The sequence below is a fragment of the Antechinus flavipes genome, chromosome 3 (genome assembly GCF_016432865.1).
Source record: "Antechinus flavipes isolate AdamAnt ecotype Samford, QLD, Australia chromosome 3, AdamAnt_v2, whole genome shotgun sequence".
In the NCBI taxonomy this organism is placed as follows: Eukaryota; Metazoa; Chordata; class Mammalia; order Dasyuromorphia; family Dasyuridae; genus Antechinus; species Antechinus flavipes.
In genome coordinates this window covers 200,695,268-200,714,990 of record NC_067400.1, presented here as the reverse complement: position 1 = coordinate 200,714,990, position 19,723 = coordinate 200,695,268, and the positions used below count along the sequence as shown (strand labels likewise).

Below are 19,723 nucleotides of genomic sequence, written 5' to 3'. Positions count from 1 at the left end.
TATGTAAATTTATAAGTCTTTATGTAAAAGTTCTATTTCAAAGTACAATTGAACTACAAAAGATCATTTTTTGTTCAATAGCTTTCATAAGCTTCAAACTATTTAGTTCAAGTTTTAATAACTGAAGGGGAAAAAAACCTCAGACAATCTATGGATATACATGCTATTTGCTAGGATAAGTCCCTATTTTTAAAAAATATTTATATTTACACATACATGTGTGAATTGCTATACACACTGATATGTATATATGTACGTAAAATATATAACACACATGTATATGCATATTCATTTTTTCAAGTAGGAATTTATCCTAGTTATTTTATTAGCTCAGAAATTCACAACTTACTTTGAAATCTGTAAATGAAAGTTATCTCAATTTCAATCTAGTTCTACAATGAATTTTTAAAAAATTAATCTTTAAAAAATATATATACAAAAGAAAACATAATCCTTTTTGAAACTTTGATTTGATTCCTTTCATATCCCTAACTACTTCCTACATTTCCTCATAGGAGAATGAGAACATTGAATTCTATGTCACTATATTTAGGAATCATGCCATAGAGTTCATTCTTATCTTACTGTAGATTATGTAAATAATTACATTTATTATCATAAGGTAAAGGAGTGTTTTATTAATCTCTTATATTAGGGTGGTTCTCTGATCATTTTAAAGAGTTTGTCTAGACTGTACTTTTGTTTGAGCTTTGTCTCCCTTCAAAGAAGATGTGAATGTGCTCTTTAATAGCTTAAGAGAACTTCAAATAACTTCAGATAAGGTATCAGTGCCTAGAGCCATCCTCCAAATTAATAATTGATTTGTAGTCACCTCTTGATACCTCCTAAAGAGCAAGTTTCAATAAATAGTCTATCTAGAACAGGGAGTGAGAAGATGTCCCTATGCTGCCCTGAGAATCATGACTATGGGAGCTAAATATACTCACTGAGGGCAAAATGACAAGAGAGTTTCTGCTTTTTTTTCCTTTTTTAAGTACATAGAAGAAAACCTAATAGACTGTTCTAGCCCAAAAGATGATAGCAGTTAGGGCAATGGTAGGGAATCCTGAAGCACCCTGAAAATTTAACATACCCAGTCATGACCAGAAAGGGGAAATCTGGACAATTTCTTTCCTGAATCCCTACCTCCTAGTATGGGGAGAGAGAAGGGGAGAACATAAATTTCCATAGGTGGTTTAATGATAAAATATGCCAATGTGAATTTCCTTCCGTCCAGAATAGAGAAACTTTGTGGGCAGCTTCTACCTTGGGGGTAATCTCACATACAGCATAGTTCAGAAATCAGGGAAATTTCCTAAGGATTATGACTTGAAAATGGCCTTTACACCAAACACAGAACATATAACATGGATGAGTAAAAAGTTTGGATGACTACACAATTTTCATGACTCACTGGGAAGAACATTGCCTGTCAAGCAATCCCAATGTATTTTTTTCCTCTAGGGAAGTTCAAACCAAGAACAATGCTAAATTTGGAAGCAGGAAAAATGGAAAATTAGGATGTACTGGAGAAGGAAGAGAATTTTGTTAATTTTTAGGAGCTATCTATAATGAGTTGCCTTAGGATTTCTACATTTATTTATGAGTTTCTGAGTCCTCTGTTCTTTATGTACTCTTCATGCAACACTGTATCTCCTATGTACTTGTTACCTTGAGTGCTTATATGGAAGCTGAAGACCATTAATATTCACAATTATGAAGTGATGACCTATAGGTGGAGGGTTTTTAGTCCAGTGAATGGAGATACAATGAATAAAATAAATATATTACATCAGATCTGTAGAAGCCCAAAGTTTGGAGGATCTGGATCCTTGTGTTTGTTACTGTTGTGAACATGAAAGTTATTAACCTATTTTATGCTACCAAAGAAAATTGCTCAAATATTCTACTATTTTTAATCTCCATTAGTCTTCTAAGGAGCAACCAGATAAAAAGGACACAGAAAGACTAATGACCAAGTAAAAAAGAATTTCAACAAAACCCACATACCTTGATTCTTAAGTTTCATTAACCATAACAGAAGACTTTTCCTTTATGTTTATAAAATTAGAATAATGTAAACTATTAATAATTTCAATATACAATTTCAACCTTAATAAATATAAGTTTCTAAAAGACAGTCTTCCTGAGAATAGGTATTTTAATTGATTGTGAGAAAAGTATATTGTAAAAATGCAGCATATATTTGCTATCACCTGGTTTATTTCTATCATAATCTGTAGGACTGTGTGCAGTTCCCATATAAGGGCTGAAAGGCTGACTACTAAAAAGGTTATCACACTGCAGACTGTGGCAAAGTTTCTCCAGAAAACGAAGAACAAATGATGCACTGTTCACAGAAGGAAGATTGGTGGCATGTTTTTCCCCATCAAAGGATGCTACAGGAAAAAGGGAGGGAAAAGAAAAATCACAATCATTCTTATGCAAAGATAAAATATTAAAGAATTTCTAAAAGTACACAAAAATCTAACTTGCTCTTTTTTTAAATTACATTTTCATGACTTCAGAAAAGCAATAATTTTTATTTACCTTATAAACATTTTAAGTGAAATTAAGTTAAAAATAAGTGAAAGGAATATAATATACGCTTCTACAAATGCAATATATCACTTCCAAAAGTGAGATCACATAAAAAGTTTCTGATAAATAGATTATCCAAATTGTATATTAGCCACATATCCTAATAGCTGCTCCTCTATACCACTCGAGTTGGTGCTCTTCTTTCTCACAGAGAAGAATTCTTTGAAAATAAAGACCATGTTGTTGGTCTAATTTGGCTGAGCAGAAAATTATGGAGAGACCCTGTTATGAGTCCCCTTTTCTTCCTGGTAAAGTTCTTTTCAACTACTATGTTGGTAAAGAAAGAAAGAAAAAAAAAGCAAGCATTATTCCAGTTGGATTGAGGCTTCATCATCATTGTTACACTTAATTTTATGGACCTTAGGGAAAAAAATTGTGGCCCTTATCCAGCTAAGCAGACTATCAAATTACTTCAATAATGTATGCCAAAAATCCCCTTCGTTAGGTGTAAAAATGAAAAGGTCATAATGAACTTAGAAAATGAGTCAACTTTCACTAAACTTTAACCATTTAACAGAGAGGTTAGTTTTTTTAAAAATAATGACATAATTAAAAAATGAAAATTTTTTACATCTCAAGTGCATATTCTGCCTGTCTTCTTAATACTGCTTTTTAGATAGACTGGTCTAAAAAGACAGTCTTTTCTGTATTTGTCACATAAGGTTAAAGAAAGAAGCAGCATTAGGCTTTATTTGAAAAATACGGTGGCTATTCCAGTATGTGATGGAGAGAGCATCTGCATCCAGAAAGAGGACTGGAGCCCTGAATATGGATTCACCTTTTTTTTTGATTGTCGTTTGCTTGATTTTTTTCTCTCGGTTTTTTTTTTTTTTATCTGATTTTTCTTGTCCAGCATGATAAATGTTGAATTATGTTTAGAAGAATTGCACATGTTTAAATTATATTGAATTATCTCCTGTCTAGAGGGGAGAGAAGTGAGGGGAAGGGAAGGAGAAAAATTTGGAAAACAAAGTTTTGCAAAGGTAAATGTTTAAAACTATCTCTGTATTTTGAAAATTAAAAGCTGTTTTTTTTTTAAGGAGCTGAGAGAAAACTTATGTTTTCTCTCATGTCATTGTCTTACTATGGTATTAAGTTATCTTTAGTTATATCCAACTCATCATGACTCTTTTTAGGATTTTCTTGGCAAAAATTCTAAAGTAGTCTGACAATTCTTTCTTCAGTTAATTTTACAGATGAGGAAACAGAAGCAAACAGGGTTAAAATGACTTGCCTATGGTCATACAGCTAGAAAAATATCTGAAAATAGAATTGACCTATCTTACTGACTCCAGGTCCAGTGTTCTAGCTACCCTGTTACTACTTTTCTAAATTAATTCTATCACTAAAAGAAATATAAACTATTTAAGAGGAAAAAAAAATAAGAATGACTATAAGGCCTTAAAAATAATGTTTCTTCTGAGTGGATGCCCATCAATTGGAGAATAGCTGAATAAATTGTGGTATATGAATATTATGGAATATTATTGTTCTGTAAGAAATGGCCAGCAGGATGATTTCAGAAAGGCCTGGAGAGATTTACATGAACTGATGCTGAGTGAAATGAGCAGGACCAGGAGATCATTATATACTTCAACAATACTATATGATGATCAATTCTGATGGATGTAGCCCTCTTCAACAGTAAGATGAACCAAATCAGTTCCAATAGAGCAGTAATGAATTGAACCAGCTACACTTAGCGAAAGAACTTTGGGAGATGACTATGAACCACTACACAGAATTCCCAATCCTTCTATCTTTGTCCGTCTGCATTTTTGATTTCCTTCACAGCCTAATTGTACACTATTTCAAAGTCTGATTCTTTTTGTACAGCAAAATAATTGTATAGATATGTATACATATATTGTATTTAATTTATAGTTTAACATATTTAACATGTATTGGTCAACCTGCCATCTGGGGGAGGGGGTGGGGGGAAGGAGGGGAAAGTTGGAACAAAAGATTTTGCAATTGTCAATGCTGAAAAATTACCCAAGCATATATCTTGTAAATAAAAAGCTATTAAAAACCAACAACAACAACAACAACAACAAAGTAACAGTAAGATTATAAGGAGATCCAGCTGTGAATAAGTTAGCTATTCTCAGGAATGCAATGATGCAAGATACCATAAATGGATTTATGATGATATTATCATTCCCAGAGAAAGAACTGATGGCATCTGATACAGATTAAGTTTTTTTTTAACTTTAAAATAATAATTAAAATGTTTATTTACATTAAACTTCTAACTACCAGAAATAAACTACTCTACAAAGAAACTAAATTAAGCTATAATCTCAATCCTTTCCCCCTTCCCCAGAGTACAAAGGTACAGAAGGGAGTTATACCCCACATTTTGAGAAATACATTGGCTTCTTATTAAACTTTTGAAATACATATTTCTTTGCAAAAAACTAATCCTTTTAAGTGGGCAAATGTATAGTGGAAACCCCTACAAATTGAGGGAACATGACTGGTAGGGATTTGAGGCAATGGCAAAAAGCCTCAACAGTGTTCCAGTGTACCTATGGAAAGGGTACAATAGCACACCTGACCTTCAGGCAGTAAGGGAAAGAAACACATGTGGACATACACAAACACACATATGAAAGCCTGCTATATAAAGATGTGTGACATGTATACATGTACACATCCATTTGCATTTAAACAGATCTAGACTGCTTGCCTTTTGTAATAGCAAAATGCCTCAGAATTTTTAAAGTTAAAATACTTGTGGTTAAAATCCACAAGTTGCTGACAATATTTGCTCCTTCTATACCTAAGCCTACTTGCCTTATTGTCTCATTGTGTGAGTTTGCAATTCCATCTGGTTTACTTTTATAGTGACAAAGATGTATGGGAGAGTTTTAAGTGTTCTTTGGAACAAGGATCCAGAAAAAATTTACCAGGGTTTCAATGGAGATCTACTGTGGTAGAGGGGAGCCCCAAGAGGGAAATGCCACAGGTGTACTCAGTGTAGAAGGGGACACTTTTTTGTCTACATCCCTGCTGGACAGCCTTATTATGCACCAAAAGAATCATGGAAGCATTTCCACTTGGGGACAGTTTTCTCACTGGAGAGAGGAGTGATTCTAGAAATCCCTGTGGAGATTTCAAATAATCTGGAAAACTCAAGTGTGGACCAAGTTTCCTTCCAAAACAGGAAGCTAGTTTTCTTTGTTTTTTTTTTTTCTTTTTAATTTTTGGATTGAGAAAGGCCTTATAAGTATAAAACTAAATAAAGAAGGATATTCGGCAAACTTTGTGAAATGTTTGTTTTGTGGAATCTGCAAAATTTTTATTTGGTGATAAACTATGACTTTCATCTAAACGTATGGCATTGTATGTGGGTGTGCAATACTGGCTGTTTCGAAACTTTATTTTATGACACAAGAAAAGCCTTTGAAAGGACACTGCTTATGCCTTGCCAGAGACTAATCTGACTCAGGGAAAAGGTCTATATTTAAGATTCATCTCTCTCTCTCTCTATCTAATGTCCTCCCTGCCATTAGCAGTGATGGCTAATATTCCAAATGGTGAAAAAAGTATAACACAGGAGTGGGAATGTCCAGCCTACAGGTATTATAGGGCCTTTGAAATGATTTGTTAAGGTGACCACAGGCAATAATGAGCTGAAAGTTAAGTTACAACAACCTATCACTGTTTGAGCTCTGTAAGCTTTTAATTTTGTGTGGCCTTTGAATGATGTTATAAATATCCAAATGATTTTTGGTAGGAAAAAAAGCTCCCCTTTCCCTGGTTGTAACAGGATGTTGAAGTATGTCTAGATGAAAAAGTCTAGCTCCTGGAAGAGGATAGTCTCCACTTGCCTTCCTGTAAGGACATACATGAGCAGCCTGATTGGTTGCACAATTGGAATAGGTGCCATCTTTTAAAACTGTCAGGCTAGGATGCTTACCTTTTTTCTACTATGTACTTTTTCTTTTTGACATACAGAGAGAGTAAAGGTCCACTGACAGTGTGGACATCATGAACTGAACCAATGAGGAAGGAAGGGACACCTTCCCCTCTCTTTCTTTTACAACTGTCCTGAGAAACACACTTCAGGGTGTCTATCTTGAGCTATTTCATTTGTCCTATCCAATTCTAAATTAAGAGGAAAGGTTATGCTATGGTGACCTGGGTACCATGACTCCAAACTGGTTATTTTAGCTGCCTGACAAGGAAGCTCTGAAAACATAAGAATGTCTGAGATTCAACTCCAACATAGGTTTTGTCCTATAAAGGAAGTGAGCTAAGCTATTCTATTCTATTCTTTGTACCTATGACAGGGTACAAAGCTGGGATTTATAACCCCAGATATAGGGATAAGGAAGCATATTTGTATGTGTATTCTTGCTATACTTAAGAAATAAAAATTGTTTTTAGAAACTAAAAAGAAAAAACAAAACAAACAAAAAAAGCTGTTTATTTTGAGCTGTAGTAGGATACTGACAAAGACATCTAATTTCTTGCAGGAAAGCCAAAGCTATTTAAGTCAAGATAAACATGTCATTTTAAGAGAAAAAGCCACTGAAAGTATTTTACTTAATATAAAGAATTCTGTGTATGAAGACAAAACGACATGATTTTACAAGGCAGTAGGATGATTTGGCTTGTGGACAAGTCTTTTTTCCTATAAAAATGACTGCAAACTACAACCTGTTGAATTATGTTTACACTGAGGTTCAACACTAAAAAGGAAAAGCTTGTCTCCATTTACTCATTTTAAAATATGATTCAGACACTGACAGTACTTATCAATACTAACTAGTTAAGAGCTATACCACACAAGCCTATTATCTTCCCTAGTAAAAACTAAATGTCTATAAGAGCATAAAGAATGATCATTACCAGTTATCATTTCTCCTCCATGATGTCCTGATTTAAGGAATCCAAAAACCATTTTAACTTGATGGGCACAATCTACACAAGCTTGAACAGCCTGACGAAGTACCACATTAACAGGTCCCGGTCCAAAGTGATCAGGAAGGAGTTGTACTTTTTTTTTGTCCAGGTGAGGTCCAGAGTTTCCATGTTTGTTCACATAAACACAAACTGGAAGAAAAAAATACACACACTTAATTATGAAGTGATTTTTCACATCATATTCAATTAATCTTGAGAGCCAAATTTATCTAGTATTCCTATCATCATCTTGATCATATAAAACATACAAATATTTACATATACATATGTGATGTTCATTAGGCTATTTAGGTCTAAGAACAATCTGAGAAGAATTACCAATGCACACAGATTACTTATTCTAAGTCTGCTAATTTGATTTGACAAATGATATTGAAGGCAGACTGATCATCTTTGCCCAAAATGTCATATGAATGGGCATAGACATTAAAAGTGACCCAACTAATGCAGTTCTGCAATAACACCACTTATTTATTATGATAAATTTTATTGGTATTAGCAATTTGGAAGAAACTGTGACCCTCCTCTCTGTCCCTTTAGAATGTCTTTCCCTCTCCAATATTTCTCCTAATGGCTTTTCTATTTATCCCATTTGTACAAAACAAATTTATGATATTAAGTGGGATATGTCTATGTTATATTTATGCATATGGTAGATATCAATATAGAAGTTAAAATTTTATCTTCACAAAGAAATTAATTAAGTAGGGAAAATGTGTGGAAAGTTAGTAGACTGCTTCCCTGGGACAAGATCCTGCCTCACCAATTCTTGTTACCCTATAAAAGAATCTTTGTACCTGACATTCCTTGCTGGATTCTTGGAGACTATAATCTCATTCAGCCCTGGGATCAAACCATGGATCCATTTGGTCCCAGTAAATTTCTCCCTTTCAAATAAAACATTAAAAACTCCCTAATCTCTGTCTTGCTTCAGTTTCTCCAGTATTACAATAAGCTCTTCCAGAAGAACATGACAAAACAAAAAACCTTATCACAATAAGGAAATTATAAAAGGGAAATGTGCAGCTGTCATGAACATAGAAAATGAAATTCCAATTGAAAGAATTCTCAAATTGCCTCCAGGAAAAAACAAAACAAAACAAAAAATACCAATGCTACAAACTCCAAGACACACAGTAATTAAATTTGACAATTCAATTCAGAAATGAGAGGTTCTTCAAACCATCAAGAGAAAAACTTCCAAATATAAAGGAAAAGAATTCCAATAATTGGCAAGACTATTCCATATCAAATAGTAAAAGGAAGAAGGAATAGAATAGTATATTCTGAAGAGCACTGGAGCCTAGGTTAACCTATTCTGCAAATCTTAACCAAACTAAAAGGAACAAAAGATGGGTATTCAATAATATAAAAAGCGAAATATTTTTAGAAAAAGAAATAAAGAAATTATAGAATCACAAACATTCCAAACAGTACTATAGAAAGAATGAATAAATGCAGACAGCCAACAGAAACCGTTAACAGAAAGAACAGTAAAAGATTTCTTTCCAGAAGCACATAAGGAGAAAGGATGAAGGTGGAAATCTAGAAGAGACAATACTCCAATTAGTGAAAGAAACTGGCAACACTCAGATTAAAGCTAAATGTTCCTTTCATGGAAAATGATTCCATTACAATATGGGAGTTTCATGAAAGGAGGGAATGGAAGCAAAAGAATACAGAGAACTGGGTGGGATCAAATTACAGTGGTAGAGAAAAATTGAAAAGGGGAGGTAAAGGAAGTAGATGAAACTATGGATAGAGGTGAAGACTTTACAATGGATAAGGTCTAGAGATTTGGACCTGAAAAGTTTATTTGTGGTGGTTGGGGGAAAAGGGTACCTATAGACAATTGATGATTTAGAATGGGAGGACATAGATTCAAGGAAGAGATTTCCCAGCAAAAACGGGGGTTGGGGGTAGGGACAGAGGAAAGAGAATGTCAACAGTACGAGTAGGAGTGTCAGGAGAAAAGGCTAGCACACCAAGTAATAAATTGTCTGACAGTAACAATAATTCACATTGTTTTAAAGTGAGGAACAATGGAAAAAGAGAGGTAAGCCCTACAAGATAGTGGCAGAAAATACCTAGAAGGGAGAACCTGGAATGGATACCTTACAAGACTGACTATATGAAGAATACAGATTAAAGTGAAACAGCAGATGGTCATAAGTCATGAACCAGAGAATAAGAATTTAGAGTAAAAACAATCTTCATTACTATTTCTTTCCCTTTAGAGTTCTTTCCGTTTTTATCTGGTTATTTCTACTCTCTCAGATAGGTAAATTTCTCCTCCTTTCTTTCAGCTGATTCTGTTCCTTAGTTTGGAAAATGTTAAAAAAAACCTCTCTAAACCTTACTTCCTCATGGGTAAAAATGAGAGAGAACTAAATAGTATCTCATGACATTTCCAGCTCTGCATCTCTGATCTCATGATCCTAGGATTCTTTTGGGAAGCTTCCCTTTAGATCCTGTTAAGGTTATTCCTCAAAATTAACAAGAACTGGTTGCCCACTATCACCATTATTATTCAATATCGTATTAGAAACACTAGCCTCTGCAATAAGAGTCGAGAAAGATATTAAAGGAATTAGAGTAGGCAATGAGGAAACCAAACTATCACTCTTTGTAGATGATATGATGGTATATCTAGAGAACCCCAGAGATTCTACTAAAAAGCTATTACAAAATTAACAAGAACTTTTTTATTTTTTAGAAAATGTATTATTAATTAGGGTTTCAACTTGAGGGAATATGAAAAATGTTAAGACAAATTAGTTTAGATCTCTTTTGAAACTACATATTTTCTTTCACTTCAGAGACATCAAAAAAATGAGGGTACGAGATAAGCAATTATATACATTTTTTTTTTTACCTGTAGATATAACTGCAGCAGTTGTCCCAGGAATACCAATTCCATCTTTAAAAATAACTGGGTTGCTATTGCTTAAGTTGGACAAATTTATATGAGAAATAGATGAAGGAGAACATGGCACTGCATGAATTTTTTTCTGTTAAAAGAAAAAAACAAATCATATGAACACAATGCTTTGGGGAAAAAAAGATAATTTCTCTAAAATTTATCCCCAAAAGATTTCATCTTCAATATATAAACTCTAATTTCTCTCTATCTTTACTGGCCCTCTCCAAGAACTTTCTAATAGTCAGAAAAAGAAGAGGAGCTACTTAGAAGCACTTCTTTGAAATCATTCATAGAAAGATTTCTTTATAGGGAGTTAAAAGAAACATAAAAGACTTACATGTGATATTCAAATGTTTCTACAAGCAATTTAGGTTTCTATTACTGGTTTTATTTTTGTATTTTGAAGCAAACCCTGATATTTAGAAAAGGATATCAGATCTTCCTTTTGTTTTGTTATAAAACTTAAATTCTTGAATTTTGGCTAGAGTCAATTTAGATAAGGAATTGGAAGTTAAAATTCAATTAAGCCTTCTATCTAAGGTATGATTTTTGACAATAATAAATGATGCACATATGAAAGTTTTAGAAAGAAAAAACATAGGTAATAAGGAGCACAGATCGCAGCCCAGAAAAGGACTTCAAAACATCTGAACCAACCTGTACAAGAAGAAGAATCTGTAACATACACCAATGTTTCAGGACTTTGCTTGAAGACATCTACAGGGAAAATCCATTTCACTTATGGCACTCTATTTATGGAGACTTTTTCTTTACATGGAAACATGGAACCACTCAAGAATCAGTCAGATCACCTCCTCTCCCCTCTTTTTAAACATAAATAAGTGCTACATTTTGTCAATGGATTTTTTTCATCTACTGATGGAATTATATAATATTTTTTAAAATACTAATATGAATAGTTTTGAAATGTTAAAAGGTTTTAATTTCAAATAAAAATGCAGCCAGATTAAAGATCAATTTTTTAAATTGTTAAATGTTAATTTTTCTTTTTCTTTTCTTTTTGCTAAGGCAATTAGGGTTAAGTGACGGGCCCAGGATCACACAGCTACGAAGTGTTAAGTGTCTGAGACCAGATTTGGACTCAGGTCCTCCTGACTTCAGGTCCGGTACCCTAAATGTTAATATTTTTGTTAAATATTATTTTGTCAACATTCATTAGTGATAATATAGTTTTCTTTCAATGTATTATCTTTATTAAGGAATCAAGATCATACTTGCCTATTAGACATTTTTCCATTTTTATAAATAATCTGTATTGCTTAAATTATTTTATTTTGAATATATGATAAAGTTGTGTTGTAAGTACATCTTCTCTCTTGGTACTTTGTGAAAAAATTTTAGAAGTTGGATATGAGAGATCTCTAATGATAACTCAATGTGAACAAAAATATACAAATGCTTAAACATGTATATATGTACACACACATACAAAGATTATAGATATGTATAAGCTCATTATACAAGTTTATCATGTACAAGGACATAAAAACCCAACAACAACAAAAGCATAAATACTAAACTTTTTTTTTTACTGAACACTATTCTAACAAAAAATTGTGTTAAATAAAAGAAACAAAAGAAAATTTCAATAAAGAAGCAAGTAGACAATATATCAAAACTTCTAAGATGTAATTCAAACAGTTCTTAGAAGAAAATATATATCTTTCAACACTTTCATTACTGAAAAAAAGTCAGAAAATTGTCCTCACAGATTAAGACAAAAAAATGAAGGTAACAAAGAAAAACTGCAACCAAATGAGAAATGCAGAAAATTAAAATGAATCACAAAAAAATGAAAAAAAAAATTTAAAAATATTAAACTGACAATCCTAAGCTGTAAAAGAAACTAATAAAATGGATAAAGGCTCTGTTTTTAAAAGACAAAAGTGTAAAACCAAACCATCAGCATTAAAAAAAAAAAAATTACAGTTACTCCAATATGAAAGAAAAAACTCTGAGAAATTAATTTTAACAATTATATTCTATTGCTTATGTCTAGGGAAGGAAGGAAGGGGACAGAGGGAGAAAAGTTTGGAACACAGGGTTTTTCAAAGGTGAATGATGAAAACTATTTTTGCACGTATTTGAAAAAATAGAAAGCTATCAAAAATTATATCTTTAGCAAAATTGATAATTTAAGTGAAATGGAGAATTTAATAAAAATGTAAAGTGTCTAGGTTAAAAGAATAAATCCAATATTAAAAAGAAAATAAACCATAAACCATAAACAATCTTTTAACCAAAAACCCCCTAGGATCAAACAGATTTACAATTCATGGGAAATGAGCGTGGACTACAACATAGTATTTCCATTCTGTTATTGTTTGCTTGCATTTTTGTTTTCCTTCTCAGGTTTTTTTCTTCTTACATCCAATTTTTCTTGTGCAGAAATATATGTATACATACATTGGATTTAACATATACTTTATATATACTTGTGCAGCAATGAATTTTACATATACTTTAACATATTTAACATGTATTGGACTACCTGCCATCTAAGTGGGGGGAAGGCAGGAAAAATTTGGAACACAAGATTTTGCAAGGGTCTATGCTGAAAAATTACCCCTGTTTTGTAAAGATGTTTTGTTTTTAGAGTAAAAGCTATAATAACTTTTTAAAAAAAGATTTAAGTAAATTTGATCAAATATTTAAAAAAAGAACTATTTCCATTATTACATAAAAGAAAAAAATCCTAACAAATTCCTTTTATAGAACAAAACAGAAAAAACCAACAACATAATAATATTCTAAATAAATATCAACATAAAAATATTATTAGTGAGAAAATATAAAAATATTATACTCTGATGAGTTTGGATTTATATCATGAATACGGGGTTGATTCTATGAGGAAAACTATAAACATAATTTGTCATTACTGTTGTACATTCATTTTTCAGTTATGTTTAACGCCTTATGACTTTATTTGAGGTTTTCTTATCAAAGATATTGAAGTAGTTTGCCATTTCCTTCTCCAACTCATTTTTGTGGATAAGGAATCTGAAACAAACAAGGGTAAGTGACTTGCTCAGGATCACACAGTTATTAAGTGTCTGAGGTTAATTGAACTCAGGAAGAATGTAGGCTTCCTAATTCTAAGCCAAATGCTCTAGACATTGCGCTACTTGAATGAATGAAATAATAAATTCAGTAGTTTCAGGATATCAAACACACCTACAAAATGAGCATTTTTATATATTTTAAAGAAAAACAAAAAACAAAAACAGCTGAAGAGATAAATTTCATTAAAAATAATTTTAGAATTTCCAAAATAGAAATCCAATTGCCAAGACACAAAAGACATAATGAACAGAACTATGAAACATTTTAAAAGAATAAAGACAGGCTTAAATATTGGAGACTTGTCTGGTCAAGCTCAGTTATTTGGTATGATAAATGTGGTAGGCAATCCTACGCAAATTAATTTGTTTATCAATGTCACAGCAAATAATGAAAGGATAATATTTTAGAGCCCTTGAAAAAATAATAAAAACTCAAGAAGCTTAAGGTTAATAATAAGAACAAAGAAATAAAAATTCCAAATTTCAAAGGATGCTACAAGAACTAATCATCAAAACTATTTGGTACTGGTTTTAAAAAAATAGGTCAATCAGTTGAATAGATGAGTAAATACCATACAGAAGCAATATGAATATAGTAGTTTCATGTTTTATAAGCTTCAAAACCCGAACTATAAAGATAAAACCCCACTATTCAACAAAAACTTCAGGAAAAATTAGGAAGAAGACTAAAAGAAATTAGGTTAAGACCAATATTGTAAGACCATATGCCTAGCAGCAAATAAATATATATAAAAGCTTACATCACAAATAAATCAAGGAAACGAGAACTAAAATATCTTTCCCAACTAAAGGAAGCTCTAATGACCCAAAAATAGTTTCAGAGAAGATCATGGAAGATAAAATGGAAAATTTTCCTTACATAAAATTTTTAGACTGTTGCACCCAAAAAACCCCAAGCAATTAAAATTAGAAAGGAAACAATGGAGAAAAGTGTTTTAGTCCCAAATTTCCTTTGATTATACAATTTCTTTGATTAAAGTTCAATACAAAGTACATTAAATAACTCAAATATAAAAGCTATTTCTTAACAATTAAGATAGCCAGTTATGAAATCCAAGCTATCAATAACCAAAGGACAAAATACTTCAAATTGTGAGTATAAAAATGCAAACTAAAACTAAAGTTGCATTTCATAACAATCATATTAGAAAAGATGACTAAAAAAGAAATGACAATTTTTGACAGGGATATAAGCAATTTGGAACTCAAAAAGATAGTAAACTGTGTATAACCTTGGATCCAATTATCCCACTACTAGGGTCAATATACCCAAAGAGAAAAAGAACCGAACATACATATTTTTTGCAAAGAAATGAAAACAAAAAGGATGGCCAACAATTGGGGAATGTCTAAACAAGTTGGAGCATATTAACATAATGGGATTGTAAGGGTTAAAAAGCCTCTGGAAGCAGGGAATGCAGTTCAAGGCATGTGGGAGGACCTGAGGGATGAGAGATACCCAGGCACAGGCGAGTCCTACTGGAGGTGGGGCTTAGCCCCAGGAGGCGCTCTCTAACCCCAGGTACCACGTCTCCCTCCTTAGTGCTCTCAAAGCCTAGCACTCCTCCGTCCTTCTTCTTGGGCCAATCCCATTATGCCAGGTTCCTAGAGGACCTCCCCTTCCCCCAGATCTTCAGGGAGGTATAAATATGTGCTAAGAAAAAAGTTCTCTTTCGCTTCACCCCATACCTACCGGTTGTCTGTCTCTATGGGATCCGGGTTAGTGCCCGAAGACGGGTAAGTGTGATAAGTGTGGCCTAGCCTTGCTGTTCATTGATGGACAGGCATTAAGAGTAGCTCAAAGAGAAGCTACCAGGTTAGAGTAGTTCATAGGGGCATAACAGGATATCATTACCCTATAAGACATTATGAAATAGATGGTCTGAGAGAGATTTGGGAAGCTCTGTAAGAACATGAGGTAAGCACCAGACATGAAGTCAGGAGGACCTCAGTTTATTGTGCCAAAGTTCCCTTTTTAATGTTGTGACCCAGTTTCTCCAATTGTCCTATTTAGTTATTCTGCCTTAAGTTATAACCTTTCCCTCTTAATGGTTTTATATCTTTAGATTATAGACATTCCTTCATTGTTATTCAACAACATAAAAAAAATCAACTGTCATAAGAAAATTGATCAAAATAATAAGTGACAAATATTTCTAGAATTTCCCATCTCCTAACAAATATGTGGTAGAATTTAAGATGAAAAGTAAGATATATTTTTAGACATTGTCAATGTGGTTATGAATTAGTCTAGTTGAATTATCATGTTACGAGGATTTATTTTTTTAACCGAATGAAATGAAAAGTAAAAGAGAGAATGAAGTTAGAAATAGGCTAGAAAAATAAAAAATAATAATTAAAAGAGAAAAGGGAAGGTAATAAATTTTTTTTAATGAAAATACAGAATACCAAAAAGCAATTTGAAATTATGTCCCCAAAGGGGGCTATATTAGGACAATTCCCAAAAGAGACCAAAGGAAGAAGAAAAGGACCTAAATTTACAAAAATATTTACAGCAGTCCTTTTCATAGTGGTATTGCAAAGGGGAGGGGTGAATCAAAATAGAATTTCAACACACAAGAGAACACTGTTCCCCCCCATGACAGCAACATTGTAATTACATTGTAATAACAATCAAGTGAGAAAAACTTAACTACTCTGATCACTACAATAATTCACAATTCTCAAGGACTCAAGATGAAAAATATCATTTACTCTAAAGAGAAAAATTATGAACTCCTGAGTGCAAACAAGTATATTTTCTTTCGCTCTTATTTTTCTTGCTTTCCCCCACCCACAACATAGACAATGTGGAAATGTTTTGTATGACTTCACATGTAAAATGTTTAGTATATCTCTTGCCTTCTCAATAAGTGAGGGGAGAGAGAGGGTAGGGAAGGGGAAATTTGGGACTAAAAATAATTTTTTTAAAAATTGTGATGACTGCATATTTTAAAATCAGCCAGAGTCAGGAATTCAGGTTAAGGGAAAATCTTCAATCTTTATTCTCAATAGAGGTGAAGAAGGATCGGAGGTGAAGGGGGATCACGACAGCAATGTGAGCAGCTGCTACAAGAAGCCAGCCAGCAGTCTCTCTTTGTGCTTCCTTCTCCACCCCACTGCCTCCACCCACCAAAATCGTCATTTCTTATACAACACATCAGGACTTGCACAAAGAGTGGGCCAGGGCCATTCTTTCTCCAAGCAGATATATTAATAAAGTATGGTCCAATTACTATTTAGCCTCATGTGCTTGGGATCTCAGTGCATCAACTCGAGCCTCAGCCAATTACAAAAGATTATTTAAATAAAAATATATACAAGAAAGAAAACAAAAGCTAGTCATATTTGAAATGACATGCTAAAATTATTGAATACAAGAAAAAGTACATAAGAGCAATTTGCAATCTCAATCTCTCTCTCTCTCTCTCTCTCATATACATACACACAATATTACTACTCCCTCTGCCAACATCTTTGATCCTCAATATTTTCACCTGTACTATCTTAGCTAAGTCACACATTGTCTCCAATCTCTGTTCTCTTCTTAAATTCAAGATACATTTACACTACAGACAAAGTAAATAGAGGACTGGCCTCAAGTCAGAAAGTCAGTTTTGATTACTGAACCCATCAAGATTCCAGATGATTAAGTGACTAAAACTTTAAATTGCAGACTAGGTATCTATCTGCTCTGATAAAGGGACATAAGCCAAACAGTAACTAAGTGGAAGATGTCAGAAAGAAAGGAAGCAGGCTGAGCTTTCTCCAGTTTCTCTCTTAATTTAATGCTAAATTAAGTCTCTGAACAGATTCTGGAATAACAGAACCCACAAAAAGAAATGATTTTCCTGTTTAAATTATCTTAAGTCTTAGATGGACTCAGAAAAGGTCTGTCTCATTTGGGTAAAAAGGGAAATGACCCAGAACAAGCACAGTGCAAGGAATCTAATACAAAGTTCTTAGCCACACATCTATCAACAATAGAGGCCCTTCAATCCTAGCTGAGTAAGTCACTGGTGGGCAAGCTGGGATACCTCTAAGCCCGATGCAAAAAGCAAAATGCAAGCCTCTGAACCACAGCACAACAGCTTTGACTAGACTAGACCAACCCAGCACAGTAGGAAAGCTGGCAGCAACTTCTGCCACTGGAAAGCCAGTGAGAGACCCATGTTCCTCTGCAAAAGAAATTTTAAGACAGAGTCTTCTTCAGTTATGGGGCAGAGCTCAACTTTTATTGTATCTGAAAGATACAAAGAAAGGAAGGAGAGAAGCGATAGAAGGAAGGGAAGATTGAGGAAGTATAGACAAATAAAACACCAGGGAGAGCAGATAAAGGGTAAAAGGAGAGATAAAAACATAAAACATAGGATGGAAGTCCACACCTAGTAAATATAACTGTGAATATGAATGGGGCAAATGCTTCCACAAAAACTGGGAGCAGATAGCAAATTAAATTAAAATCCAGGATCCTACAGTATTTTGTTATAAGAAACATTTGAAGCATAGAGATACCTACAGAGTAAGGGTAAAAGGCTGGATTCCTTGTATCTAAAATATATTGTGTTTCAACTGAAATTTAAAAAAAGAAAAGAAAAGAAGCAAGGGGTGGCATTGATCCTGATCTCAGACAAAACAAAACTCAAAATAGATCTAGATATCTAAAAGATATAAGAAGGAAAAGGTATACCATAATGTTACCATGAATAATGAAGTAATATCAGTACTTGATTATGCGCCAAGTGGTATAGCAACCAAATTTTTAAAGTTGAGTTATGGGAAAAAATACAGAAAAATTACAGTGGGGAGTGAGGGCGAGCGATGTTAATCTCTCAGAACTCAGATCTAACCACAAAATTTTAAAAATAAGTTAAAAAGAGGAATAGAATTTTAGAAATGTTAGATATAAAACTGAATCGGGATGGGAAGGAATATATGTTATCATTTTACATGGCAACTACACAAAAATTAACCATATAACAGAGCATAAAAACTTCACAATCAAATGTACAAAAGCAGAAATATTAAATGCATCTTTTTCAGATACAATAATATGCAATAAAGAGCCATGGGAAAAGACCTAAATTTCTTCGGAAACTAAATCATTAGATTCTAATCCAAAAGAATGAATGGGCCAAACATCAAAATTACAAAAAAAAGTCAATGATTTCATCAAAGAGAATGATAATGATAGAACATAGAAGAATTTATGGCATGTAGCCCATTATGGGAAATTTTCTATCTCTAAATGCTGATATGAAGAAAATAGAGAAAGAGGGGAACAACAAATTGAACATGCAACTAAAAAAGCTAGACAAACAAATTTAAAATTTCCAATTAAATATCAAATGAGAAATTCTAGAAATCAAAGAAGAAACTATTTAAGAAAACTATTGAACTAATAGATAAAACTAAGAGTTGGTTTTATAGGGAAAAAATAGATAAACCTTTGCTTAATTTAATTAGAAAAGTATAAAAGAAAACCAAACTATCAGTTTATCAAAAATGAAAATAGTGAACTTACCACCAATGAAAAGGAAATTAAAACAATAATCAGAAGCTATTTTGCCTAACTCTATGCCAATAAATCTGACAAGCTAATTGAAATAGATTAATATTTTAAAAAACATAAATTGCCCAGAGTAAGAGAAGAGAAAATAAAATAGTCCCATTTTAAAAAAAGAAATTATAGAAACCATTAACAAACTCCTGAAGAAATAGAGAACTGAGTCAAATTTATAAGAATACAAGTCATTCTTCAAATGATAAATGGTCAAAGAATATAGACAATTTTTAGATAAATAAATTAAAATCATGTATAATCAAAAGAAAAAAATGCTCTAAATCACTATTGATTGGCTAAATGAGAGGAAAAGACAATAATAAATATTGGAGGGATGTGGGAAAACTGGGACACCAATACACTGCTGGTGGGGTTGTGGACTGATCCAATCATTCTTTAGAGTTATGCTCAAAGTGCTATCAAATTATGCAAATTCTTTGACCCAGCTGTGCAGGGCCTGTATTCCAAAGAGATCATAAGTGGAAAAAGAACCTACATATGCAAAAATGTTTGTAGCAGCTCTTTTTGTAGTGTTAAGGAATTGGAAATTGATGCGATGTCCATCAGTTGGGGAATGACTGAATCAAAATTGTG

The 19,723-nt window shown here is 32.9% G+C and overlaps 1 protein-coding gene across 2 annotated transcripts in view; it reads right to left on the bottom strand.

Annotated features, from left to right (window-relative positions):
* Window positions 1-19,723, bottom strand: part of SCML2 (Scm polycomb group protein like 2) — a 154,863-nt gene that overhangs the window by 30,586 nt on the left and 104,554 nt on the right. For both annotated transcript variants that reach the window (XM_051984420.1, XM_051984422.1), the window contains 3 exons: window positions 10,412-10,547; window positions 7,462-7,665; window positions 2,217-2,399 (listed from right to left, as the gene is read on the bottom strand). In XM_051984420.1, the coding sequence (XP_051840380.1) occupies window positions 2,217-2,399; window positions 7,462-7,665; window positions 10,412-10,547 (523 nt within the window). The remainder of the gene's footprint in view (window positions 1-2,216; window positions 2,400-7,461; window positions 7,666-10,411; window positions 10,548-19,723) is intronic.